Here is a 12,125-nt window from a genome sequence, read left to right as displayed (position 1 = left end):
ATATCCCTTCCCCTCAGGTGCACATAGTTCCATTCCCTCATCTGATAAACTCATTCATTCATACAGTGTTAATTGGCAGTGACACCTTAATCCACCTTTCCAGAAGATCCTTATTTACCTTTGAATGGTGTCTTCTGGAGCTTTGACTGAGAATAATTGTTGGGGAACCTGTCAGGCTGTTGAGGAAATGGTGGACAAAAGGCATTGAGTTTTACACCATGAGTCTGCCAGCATCTGGAATCAGCCCTGGCATGCGGTGAGCTGACCGGCCCACAAATGGAGGCCACAGTGTCTCACAATGGCAGGGTGCTGGCCTTGGAACCAGACCCACCTGGTTTGAATTGAAGTTTCCCCACACACTGGTAAGGTGGCCTTAGATGAGAACCTTAAGCTCACAGAGCTGTGACCGTAATAGATCTGTTGCCAGATATGCATGGCAAGTCGATACACTGAGACACTGGGTTGCAGCAGAGAAAGAAGTTTAATCGTAGAGCTGCCAAAGGCAGAGATGGGAGTGAACCTCAGATTCATCTCCCCAAGGAATTTGGCGTTAGGGTTTTTATGGGTTTTGGAGTGAAGATCATTGACTAGTTGGGTGCAGGCTGAAGTCATAGGTGGGGCAGATGAAGAAACTGTGTTCTCGTGCTGTTCCTGTTCCTCTGGGGGACTTCAAACTGGTTGGCATCAGCTGCTTGGCTGGAATTTGGGCCTGAAAAACATCTTAAGCCATTCTTAAACAAAAGTCTTGTGATTCTGACGTCAGAAATTCTATCTAGAGGAACAATGGGGATGTGAACAGTCAGGATCTGGTGCTATGTGACTTTCAGTTACAAAGAAGCAGGGCTATGTGCAGTCTGATCAGTGCTTCGTGATAGCTATATTTTTTGTCCAGAATTCTTGTTAACTCTGTGATGATGGCTTCCGAGCTTTAGTTTCCTCATCTGCAAAATGGGGAGATGACAGCACCTGTCCTACCAGCGTAGCTGACATAACTTGTCGGCATGAGGGTCGGAGACCCTCAGGCATTCACTAGCCCGGGGCCTGTGCATCACAGACCCCCATTCCTGGCCCTTACTATTGTTGGTAGGATTGGTCCTCAGCCCTCTCAGCCCCAAGTTGCTTTCTAGAGACAAACAAGAGGAGTCCAGGGGATGTCAGAGGTTCCAGTGGATGCAGTCCCTCCTGCTGTGTGTGTGTATGTGTCTGTGTGTCTGTGTGTCCACAGCGGCTGGGGTGCCACTGACCCTCCTGATCCCACCGCAGTGTGCCTTCCTCATGGCCTCCCTGAAGAACCATTCAGGAAAAGAACTGGGAAGTGCAGCCCTCCCAAAAGAAAAACCAAAGACGCTTCAGCGAAGAAGTCAGCCCAAGAAATTCGGCCCTCCCAGGCCCACCACCCCCTTGGGGTCCAGAATGGTTTGACTCCCCTCCCTAATAACACTCAGAAGATTTGGTTTCCTGTTTGTCTTCTGATCCTTCCTAGGTCTTAAAATGGCTGGGGACAGCAGAAATAGGGGTGGGGGCTTCAGTGGTGAGTGTCCCGTGGGTGCCTCTCGCCTGGGCCTCCAGGGGGAAAATCTCTCCTGGGGGGCCTGCTCCCCAGCTCTGGGGCTCCTCTGGCCTCCCCCATCCCACCCTTGGCTCTGCCAGCCTATCTCAGGCTTCTCCCCACCCTGGTACTGAGGATGCCACAGAATTGCCACCCACCTGTTTCATCTGATGGCTTATCCTGGAGAGTCTCTCAGGGGCAAAGGAATTAGGGTCTCTAAGGGCTGTTCTCGCTGCCACCCAAGACTTTGCAGGGGCCTGACAGGAGCCTAAGGGTGAGCTGCGCCTACTAAGGGTGTATCCCCATTTGCAGCCTGTCAGTTCTGTCCTCCATAAAATACTGACCCACCTTAGCAGTCAGAAGGGGCTCTAACAGAAAGACCAGAGGCACCTGTGCTTGTGAGTAGACAGGGAGGGACACCGGTGAGTCCCTCAGCATTGTCTGACTCAGATGCAGTGAGCACAGCACATGTTCAGAATGTGGAAATCCATCCCGGAAAGTAGGTAGCTAGTTCCCAGCCCAAGGGCTGCCTTTCTGGGAGAGCCTGTGTAGGCAGTCTCTGCCCTCACTCGGGAAACTCCACCAGGCTTCAGGAGCCAGCTCAGGCACCTCACCCCCTCCTCAGGGGCTGCCTCTTGAACCTTCAGTGCTTCCTGAGTGCCCCCTGAAACCAGGGTGAGTGCTCCCCAGAGAGTGACTGTTCAATGACCACCACACTTCAGTTGTGGCTGGGAATGAGAAGCTCTTCTTTTAAAACTGAGGTGCCTGATAAGGCACAGAAGTTACCTAAATTTCTGTTGTCATACTGGAGGCCCAGACATCCCAATCCCTTAGGAAGACGGGTGGGTAACTATTGAAGAAACTTCTGGCAAACCCTCAGAGCTCGCTCTCTAGCAGCTTTCTCACTCTTATCACATACACATGCACACACATATACATACTCATGCACATGCACACACACATGCACACACACACACACACACACACACACACACTTTTTCACCTCAAAACCCAGAGACCCCTCTGAATCTGCTGCAGGAGAGGCACCAATCCTGTCTGAGGAGTCCTCTCCCTTTGGCTCCTCCCTATAAAAGCTCCTGATTGACAGACTGAAGTCAGGGTAACTGGGGTCCTGCCTGCCACAGGGAACACTCCTCTGATGGGAAAGACCACCTGTTTTCTAGAATGTTAAAGATGACCCTGACAGAGAGAAGAGCCTCCCCTTGAAATCTCTGAAATGGCGTCCACTCAGCAGCAGAGCTGGCATCTCACCAGGTAAGGCATGATCACGGTCAGACCGGGTGGAGGGATGTCACGGTCATGACTGAGGCATGTGTTAATAATGATAGTAACTGGAGCCAGGTGTGGAAGCTTGTGCCTGTAATCCCAGCATTTTTAGAGGCTGAAGTGGAAGGATCATTTGAGGCCAGGAATTCAAGACAAGCCTTGACAACATAGCAAGACCCCATCTCTATTAAAAAAATTAAAAAAAAAAAAAAAGCCAGATGTGGTGGTGCATGCCTGTAGTCCCCCAGCTATTCAGGAGGCTGAGATGGGAGGATTGCTTGAGCCCAGAAGTCCGAGGCCACAGTGAGCTATAATTGCACCACTGCGCTCCAACCTCAGTGACAGAGCAAGACCAAGACCCTGTCTCTTTTTTTTTTTTTTTGGAGGCAGAGTCTCACTCTGTCGTCCAGACTGAAGTACGGTGGCATGATCTTGGCTCACTTCAACCTCCCCTTCCTGGGTTCAAGCAATTCTCATGCCTCCACCTCCTGAGCAGCTGGGACTACAGGTGCGTGCCACCATGCCTGGCTACTTGTTTACATTATTAGTAGAGCCAGAGTTTCGCCATGTTGCCCAGGATGGTCTCCAACTCCTGAGCTCAGGCAATCCACCCACCTCGGCCTCCCAAAGTGCTGAGATTACAGGTGTGAGCTACCCGTGCCCGGCACATCTCTTAAAATAATCATAATAGCAATAATTATAGTAACTAAAACGATCAGTGACCTGAGTCTTGATCATGTGCCAGCCCATCTGCTAAGATTCTCCCATTTAAAGCCTGTAACGATCAATCCTCTGCAATCGGTACTCTACCAGCTTCCTATTGTACTGACAAAGGAATTCCAGCTCTGGAGGCTAAGGATCATGTGCTTCTAGTGGTAACAGGCCTTCACAATCTTTATGAAAGTAATCAGCTCATAGAACCTAAGACCGTGTATCTTATTTCTAATGTCGAAAATATGGCAGAGTGGCTCAGAGCAGAGTTCTGGAGTCAGCAGGACTGGGCAGAATCTTTACCCTGTTTCTTACTAATGGAGTCCCATTTACCTCATCTGTAAACTGGGGGACTGTGAGGATGAAGCAAGACAGCATACGCAAAGCACTTAGCACAATGCTGGGGAGAGATCTGGACTTGGTAAATGGTAGCTATAGCTATTTCTGATCCAAGCAAAGCCAGAGACCTAGGGTGGGGACACGAGGTGACTTGAAGCTATCTTGGAGCCCCATTTCCCGGGTTGGAGTATAGCTGAACTTGAATGTCTCTAAGCCAGGCTGGACAGCTGTATCTCAAGAATGCACACAGCTGCTCCAGCCAAGAAGCCAAATGTTCCTCAGCTGCAGCCCAGCCAGTGAAAGAAGGGATGATGGAACACAGGAGGAAGACCAGGTCAAGGGAAGCAGAGACATCTCTTTCACTGTTCTACACAGAGACAGGGAATAACGTGGGTAAGTTGGAGACTATGCAGGTGTCTGGACAGCCCCCTGGCCCTGGGGGAGCTGAAAGGACAGCAAGTACTATAAGGGCAGCCAGCCTGTCCTCAAACAACTCAGTTCTCCCAGCCCTGGGAAATGGACATGCAAAGTCATACAACAAGCAGGGAATGAGAAAAGTCAATATTGAAGATGAGACCGCCTGTGACCCTTGGGCACTCCTGCTCTGTCCACTAAGGGGCAGTTTCTGTAGCTCAAAAACTGAGCTGCAATTCTCAGATGGGCAGATGGGAAGGGATGGAGATGATTCACCTGGGCCAGCCTGATTGACGGCTGTGAAATGGTGCCAATCCCAAGAACAATTCACTGCTAGGTGGGAGGTCCCACGCAGCCTTTCTCCATCCACCCAACAGCCTCCCTTTCTACCACTCAGCAAACTGCACTAAGGGGTTTTACAGCTGACTTGATTGGCAGAGAAATTGGCATGAAAAAGGGATCAGTGGGAGATTCAGGGAGAGGGAAGAGAGGTACACAGGGTGACTGTCTTAGTTCATTTGGGCTGCTATAAAGGCATACCCAAGGCTTGGTAGTTTGTAAAGAAAAGAGGTTTATTTGGCTCAGGGTTCTGCTGGCTGGAAGTTTGGGCATCTGGTGAGAGCCTCAGGCTGCTTCCACCCACGGTGGAAGGCATTGGGAAGCTGGCATGTGCAGAGATCACTTGGAGAATGAGGAAGCAAGGGAACGGGGAGGTGCCAGCCTTTTATTTAACAGCCAGCTCTTGTAGCAATTAATAGAGGGAGAACTCACTGGCTCCCCACCCTCTCACCAGCCCTATCTCATTCAGCCCTATCTCCAACATCGGGGGTCAAATTTCAACCTGAGTTTTCAAGGAATCAAGCATCCAAACTAGAGCAATGACCTTACTCTGCTTCTCATAGGCTCCGTGTACAAGAAGTACCCTCAAGGAAGGGGTGTGAGAAGGACTAGCCCTTCTATGGACTTACCCAGAAAGGATACAGTTTGCTCAAGCCAAGAGGTATTAAGTCGCCTCCACCAGCACATGCCCACTAAGTGATAAAGCAATTTCCTCATCCAACCATTACTTCTAGGAGGGTGGGCATACTCAGAAATGAGGGCAGGTGGGCATGGTGGCACATGCCTGTAATCCCAGGACTTTGGGAGGCCAAGGCAGGTGGATCATTTGAGGTCAGGAGTTTGAGACCATCTGGCCAACATGCTGAAACCCATCTCTACTCAAAATACAAAATTAGCCATGCACAGTGGCACGCACCTATAGTTCCAGCTACTCGGGAGGCTACCGCGTGAGAATTGCTTGAAACTGGGAGGTGGAGGTTGCAGTGAGCCGAGATTGCACCACTGCACTCCAGCCTGGGCGACAAAGTAAGACTCTGTCTCCAGAAAAAAAGAGGACAAACCTGCTAAGAACAATTACTACTGTGGCAGATGGGATGAGGGTTAAATAGACCTAAATTTCAAAATCTAAGCCTGCCACTTCCTACCTGGGTGACCTTGGGTAAGTCACCAAGCTATACTCAATCTTGCTGCCTTTGTAAAATAAGGACAGTTGTGTGTGTCAAATAAGATTGATGTGAAGATTCATTAAAGTGAAATCAACAGAAACGCCTCTTCTTGTGCACAAGGGAATGGTTGTCCCACAACTATTCAACAAAAGCCTGAGCTTGGTTCTGATTGTGCTGATCCTGGATGCCATCCCTGGCTGCTTTGAGCCTGCCCATTCTTGTGTCCCTAGTTGTCACAAGGAGACTGAGATTATCCTAATCGTTTTCGAGTCTGAGCTTTGGACCAATCATGGCTTTCCACTCAAATGTTATGGGTGGGGTTGAAATGTATGTTGGCAAAGCAACGATGTCCACTAAACTAGGGTCTGGGAGGTGCTCAATAGATTTTGTTTTCCACTCTCCGTATTTCGTTTTGTTTTGTTTCGTTTTGTTTTTGAGACAGAGTTTCACTCTTGTTGCCCCGGCTGGAGTATAGTAGCACTATCCTGGCTCACTGCAATATCCGCCTCCTGGGTTCAAATGATTCTACTGCCTCAGCCTCCCAAGTAGCTGAGACTACAGGCATGCACCACCACATCCAGCTAGGTTTTTTTATTTGGTAGAAACAGGGTTTCACCATGTTGGCCAGGCTGGTCTCAAACTCCTGACATCAGGTGATCCAACCACCTTGGCCTCCCAAAGTGCTGGGATTACAGGCGTGAGCCACCATGTCCAGCCTGCCCCCCCCCCACCCCATATTTCTTGTGCACCTCTCCCCCAGAGCCAGGGAAGGAATCTACACAGGATGAATGCTCAGTAAGGACCTAGGAACCCCACATTTCAAACGTCATACAGGTTTCAAACATGACGTTCTCATAGACTAGTCAGATGGTCATTCAGTCGAGTCTGAATAACCTAAGATAATAATTCTTTCCTTTATTCTAAAGTGGGTTGCAAAATATGGGCTGAAAAAATTGAAGCTGGAGATTTCCAGATGCATGGGTCCCAACTGTACTCATCAAAAGTCAGGACAGAGGCCAGCATCAGCCAGACACTGCAGCGTCGTCCCCAGCATTGAGATCCATGTAAGTCACAATTTTCATTGTCCTTTTTTTCCCCTCCTCCAACTCAGCTGCAAATGGCAGAGAGCAGTGTAGGGCACTGTGGCCTCTATTTCTGCTTGTAGGAACTGCCTCCCTCCCCAAAGTGGGATTCCCCTCACCAAATAGGAGACACAAAATCCTGTTGGAAGAAAAGCCAACTTCCCAGAGGGCCTAAGGTCCCTTTCCAGAGCTAGATGGGCTCACTGGAGAGAGAATTAGAAACAGTTGCTGAGGCCGGACGTGGTGGCACATGCCTGTGATACCAAGTACTTTGGGAGGCTGAGGTAAGAGGATTGCTTGAGCCCAAGAGTTTGAGATCAGCCTGGGCAATATAGCAAGACCCTATCTCTACCAAAAAAAAAAATTGTTTTAAATTAGCCAGGTGTAGCTTCGTGCCTATAGTCCTGGCTACTTGGGAGGCTGAGGTGGGAGGATTAGTTGAGTCATGGAGTTCAAGACTGCAGTGAGCCATGCTCATGCCACTGCACTCCAGCATGGGCCATGGAGCAAGAGCCTGTCTCTTAAAAGATAAAAAGGAAAAGATAAGAAAAAGAAGCAATTGCTGAGAACATTGGGCTGTGGCTGAAGTGTCTACACATAAGAATGCTAACCCCAATACTGATGATGGTTCTGTTACGGCAGCAAATAGGGGTCATAATAGGAAGTGAAGGGTTCTCTTCTCTATTTTCTAATTTTGGGGAGATCTTTTATTGCTTTGATACTGGAACAAGTAAATTGAGTACAGAATGAAAATCTGATCTTTTCTCTCCTTGCCCTATTATCCTACATTGTCAACAATAGGGGAAACTTAAAAATAGCCACAAAATTCAAAATTATTCGCTAGAGGAACAGGGTTGTTCTAGTATGCGGCCCTTCTCCGCCCAAAGTCATCTTTCAGTTCGAAATTTATGAACCTCTTACCCCACTGTTAAGGGTTTTCTATTTTAATATTTAGAGATTATTGGCTGGGCGCGGTGGCTCACGCCTATAATTTCAGCACTTTGGGAGGCTGAGGTGGGCAGATCACCTGAAGTCAGGAGTTCTAGACCACCCTGGCCAACATAGTAAAACCCCTGTCTCTACTATAAATTCAAAAATTAGACAGGGGTGGTGGCATGTACCTGTAGTCCCAGCTACTCGGGAGGCTGAGGCAGGAGAATCGCTTGAACCCAGGAGGCGAAGGCTGCAGCGAGCCGAGATCATGCCACTACACTCCAGCCTGGGCAACAGAGTGAGACTCTGTCTCAAAAAAAAAAAAATAGAGATTATTATGGTTTTTATTAATATAGCAACTGCGCCGGGCGCGGTGGCTCAAGCCTGTAATCCCAGCACTTTGGGAGGCTGAGGCGGGTGGATCACAAGGTCAAGAGATCGAGACCATCCTGGTCAACATGGTGAAACCCCGTCTCTACTAAAAATACAAAAAATTAGCTGGGCATGGTGGCGCATGCCTATAATCCCAGCTACTCAGGAGGCTGAGGCAGGAGAATTGCCTGAACCCAGGGGGCGGAGGTTGTGGTGAGCCCAGATCGCGCCATTGCACTCCAGCCTGGGTAACAAGAGCGAAACTCCGTCTCACAAAAAAAAAAAAAAGAAAAGAAAAGAAAAATATATAGCAACTGCATTTGCCAAAAAAAAAATCATCGTAACTTCCTACTCCTTTGTAGAATCACAAACTTACTAGTTTAATAAAAGAAAAAAAGGCTTTAAACAAACAAAAAATATATGCTTAACAGATGGTTGTCTTTTGTGGGTTTTTGTTTGTCTGTTTGTTTCCTGAGAGAGGATCTTGCTCTGTCATCCAGACAGGAGTGCAGTGGTGCAATCACAGCTCACTGTGGCTTCCACCTCCCTGGGCTCAGATAATCCTCCCACCTTAGCCTCCCCCAAGCAGCTGGGACCACAGGCACATACCACCACACCAGCTAATTTTTTTTATTTTTGGTAGAGATGAGGTATCCCTATGTTGCCCAGGCTGGTCTTGATCTCCTGGGCTCCAGTGATCCTCCTGCCTTGACCTCCCAAAGCACTGGGATCATAGGCATGAGCCACTGCGCCCAGCCAACAAATGTTTTGAGAATTGTGAACCACAATAGAGTAAACAACTTTAGGGGGTGATGGGGATATGAAAAAATGGCTGATGGGGTTGGTGCTTGCCTCCACTTGCCTTAACCCAGGGAGTGGTGAGACACATTCAGTGGACACCCAGGGAGATGGAGGTGTACATCAGGTGCATGGAGAAGGTGTTAAGACGCTACGTCCAGAGGCTGCAGTGGCTGCTGTCCGGTGAGCCTGCCCACCGCCACGAAGGGTAGAGGATCATAAGGGGAAGTGGAAGGCTAGGCCCAGGGACCCCAGGTCAGGTCTTCCAAAGCCAGGCCTTCTGGAACTGCCGGTCAGGGGATTAGGCCAGGATCATCATCTAGGCACAACATGACACTGGCAGGCAAGGCCCAGTGGTTTATGCCTGTAATCCCTGCACTTTGGGAGGCCACAGTGGCTGGATCACTGGTCAAGAGTTCTAAACCAGCCTGGCCAACATGATGAAACCTGGTCTCTACTAAAAATACAAAAAGATTAGCCGGGCATGGTGGCGGGTACCTGTAATCCCAGCTACTCGGGAGGCTGAGGCAGGAGAATCTCAGAGGTTGCAGTGAACTAAGATCACGCCACTGCACTCCAGCCTGGGCAACAAGAGTGAAACTCTGTCTCAAAACAAAAAAAAAAAAGACAGTGGGTTCAGAGGTCAGGCAAGGGGCTGGATGACAGAGAGGTGAAGCATGGGCCAAAGCATGGGTAGAGCATGAGCAGGAGCTCACACGTGTCCCGGCCTGCTCTGCAAGAGCACCTGCTACACATTGCCTTCCTGCAAGTGACAAGGAGCTCACTGTCTAAAGGTTTGCTTTAATATTGACTGGGCCCCAGCAAAACAGCCCGTGGAGGTACAGATGACAAGGGGGCCTGACAAAGCAGAAACCCTCTCTTTTTTTTTAGAAACAGGGTCTTGCTCTGTCACATAGGCTGGAGTGCGGTGGTGTAGTCATGGCTCACTGCAGCCTCAAACTGGGCACAAGCAATCTTTCTACCTCAGCCTCACAAGGAGCTGAGACTACAGGAATGTGCCACCATGCCCAGCTAATTTTCTTACTTTTTAGAGACAGAGTCTTGCTATGTTGAGCAGGCTGGCCCCAAACTCCTAGGTTCAAATGATCCTCCTGCCTCGACCTACCAAAGTCTTGGGATTATAGGTGTCAGCCATCAATGGACCTCTTTACAGAGAGCACCAAGCCCCTCCAAGAGAGGCGAATGGACAGGGTTGGGCTATGAATGAAGAGACGATCTGGAGCCAGGTATAGTGGCTCATGCCTGTAATCCCAGCACTTTGGGAGGCCAAGGCGGGTGGATCAGAAGGTCAGGAGATCAAGACCATCCTGGCTAACACGGTGAAACCCCGTCTCTACTAAAAATTCAAAAAAAAAATTAGCCAGGTGGCACATGCCTGTAGTCCTAGCTACTTGGGAGGCTGAGGTAGGAGAATTGCTTGAACCCAGGAGGCAGAGGTTGCAGTGAGCCAAGATTGTGCAACTGCACTCTAGCCTGGGCAACAGAGCAAGACTCCATGTCAAAAAAAAGAGAGAGAGAGACAATCTGAAGCATCAAGCCCAAGAAGCTTGGCAAATAGCTAGAACTGGACAGGAGGGGATTCAGGCTATGGGGCCTGGAGGGCTTCTGGGGTAATAGGTGGAGGGAGGGAGGGAGGAAGGGAGTCCTATATAGAGATCCTACAGGCGACTGTGTGTGTGCCACGCAGGGTCCTATGTAAATTCATTAGGTCCAGTCCTCTGCAGGAGGACCTGGTATAGCAGTCCATGGGCAGAGGCAGAGTGATGACTGCTGCTTTCCAAAGCCTCTGGCGGGAGCTGCAAGCTCCAGGTACAGTTGCTAGGTCAGAGGCTGAGCTGGGACTGAGAGGGTGTGAGCCTCTCTCCATCCCGGTTCACATGACCCCTGGGAACAGTGACTTAAGACCAGAGATCCAGCGATTTCTTCTGTAGTACGAGTCCCCCAGCTCACCTACCACTACACACCCAAACACTATCTAATGTTGCAAAGGGATATTGTGATACTATTTAGTCCAATCACTTAATTTTAAGGATAGGGAAGCTCAAGCTCAGGAGGTTATAACCGCTTGTGCAACTCATCCCAGACAAAGCCAGCGCTGAAATCTCCGTCTCCCAAAGCTCAAGCCACTGACCAGCTCTGCCCTTGGACGATCGATCCATCCCTCAGCACCACAAGGCCATCTCCCAGTGGGGTGACATCCGATCAATGATCCGGCAGGCAACAAGTGTCACAAGAATTTACAGTTGATAGATACATTGAGGGAAACCACCCAGGAGAAGGGACCCCTCACTCCCTCCCTGCCTTCCTCTGCCCCCACCTGTCTCGGAGCAGGGAGCCGCCGACTGTTTGGCACCGTTTTGGAGAACAGAGTATGCATTCTGCTGGACACATCAGGATCCGTGGGCCCGTACCTGCAGCAGGTGAAGACAGAGCTGGTTCTGCTGATTTGGGAACAGCTGCGGAAGCGCTGTGACAGGTAGGAAGTGAGCGCGGATCAGGAAGATCAAAGGGACAGTTCCCAGGGCTTGTCTGGCCAAGCATGCCTCCTCTTCTTAGTGCCAACAGGCCTGGAATTTCTGAGATGCTCTTCTGAGTAACGTATTTGAGTAGGAAATAGCACTGTATTCTGCTCTGCTGTGAAGGAAAGCAGTTTTTAGAGGACGGGTATGGTGGCTCATACCTGTAATCCCAGCAATTTTGGGGGCCAAGGCAGGAAGATCACGTGCACTCAGGAGTTCAAGACCAGCCTCAGCAACAAAGTAATACCCCATCTCTACAAAGTATTTAAAAATTAGCTGGGGCTGGGCACGGAGGCTCACATCTGTAAGCCCAGCACTTTGGGAGGCTGAGGCAGGCAGATCACGACGTCAGGAGTTTGAGGCCAGCCTGACCAATATGGTGAAACCCCGTCTCTACTAAAAATATAAAAATTAGCTGGGCATGGTGGTATGTGCCTGTAATCCCAGCTACTCAGGAGGCTGAGGCAGGAGAATCACTTGAATCTGGGGGCAGAGGTTGTGGTCAGCCGAGAACACGCCACTGCACTCTAGCCTGGGCAACAGAAGGCGACTCCATCTCAAAAAAAAAAAAAAATTGGCTGAGTATGGTGCTGTG

At 49.6% G+C, this 12,125-nt stretch overlaps 1 protein-coding gene across 4 annotated transcripts in view; it reads left to right on the top strand.

Annotated features, from left to right (window-relative positions):
• The window catches only part of VWA3A (von Willebrand factor A domain containing 3A), a 67,559-nt gene that overhangs the window by 47,884 nt on the left and 7,550 nt on the right, over positions 1-12,125 (top strand). For all 4 annotated transcript variants that reach the window (XM_074381949.1, XM_039478452.2, XM_074381950.1 and 1 more), the window contains exons 21-27: positions 1,264-1,416; positions 2,734-2,824; positions 4,169-4,279; positions 5,203-5,300; positions 6,732-6,869; positions 9,065-9,173; positions 11,343-11,487. In XM_074381949.1, coding sequence (XP_074238050.1) covers positions 1,264-1,416; positions 2,734-2,824; positions 4,169-4,279; positions 5,203-5,300; positions 6,732-6,869; positions 9,065-9,173; positions 11,343-11,487 — 845 coding nt within the window. The remainder of the gene's footprint in view (positions 1-1,263; positions 1,417-2,733; positions 2,825-4,168; positions 4,280-5,202; positions 5,301-6,731; positions 6,870-9,064; positions 9,174-11,342; positions 11,488-12,125) is intronic.

Source organism: Saimiri boliviensis, chromosome 12 (genome assembly GCF_048565385.1).
Source record: "Saimiri boliviensis isolate mSaiBol1 chromosome 12, mSaiBol1.pri, whole genome shotgun sequence".
Classification (NCBI taxonomy): Eukaryota; Metazoa; Chordata; class Mammalia; order Primates; family Cebidae; genus Saimiri; species Saimiri boliviensis.
Note: the sequence above shows the minus strand (reverse complement) of the source record. Positions and strands in the feature narration are given on the sequence as shown.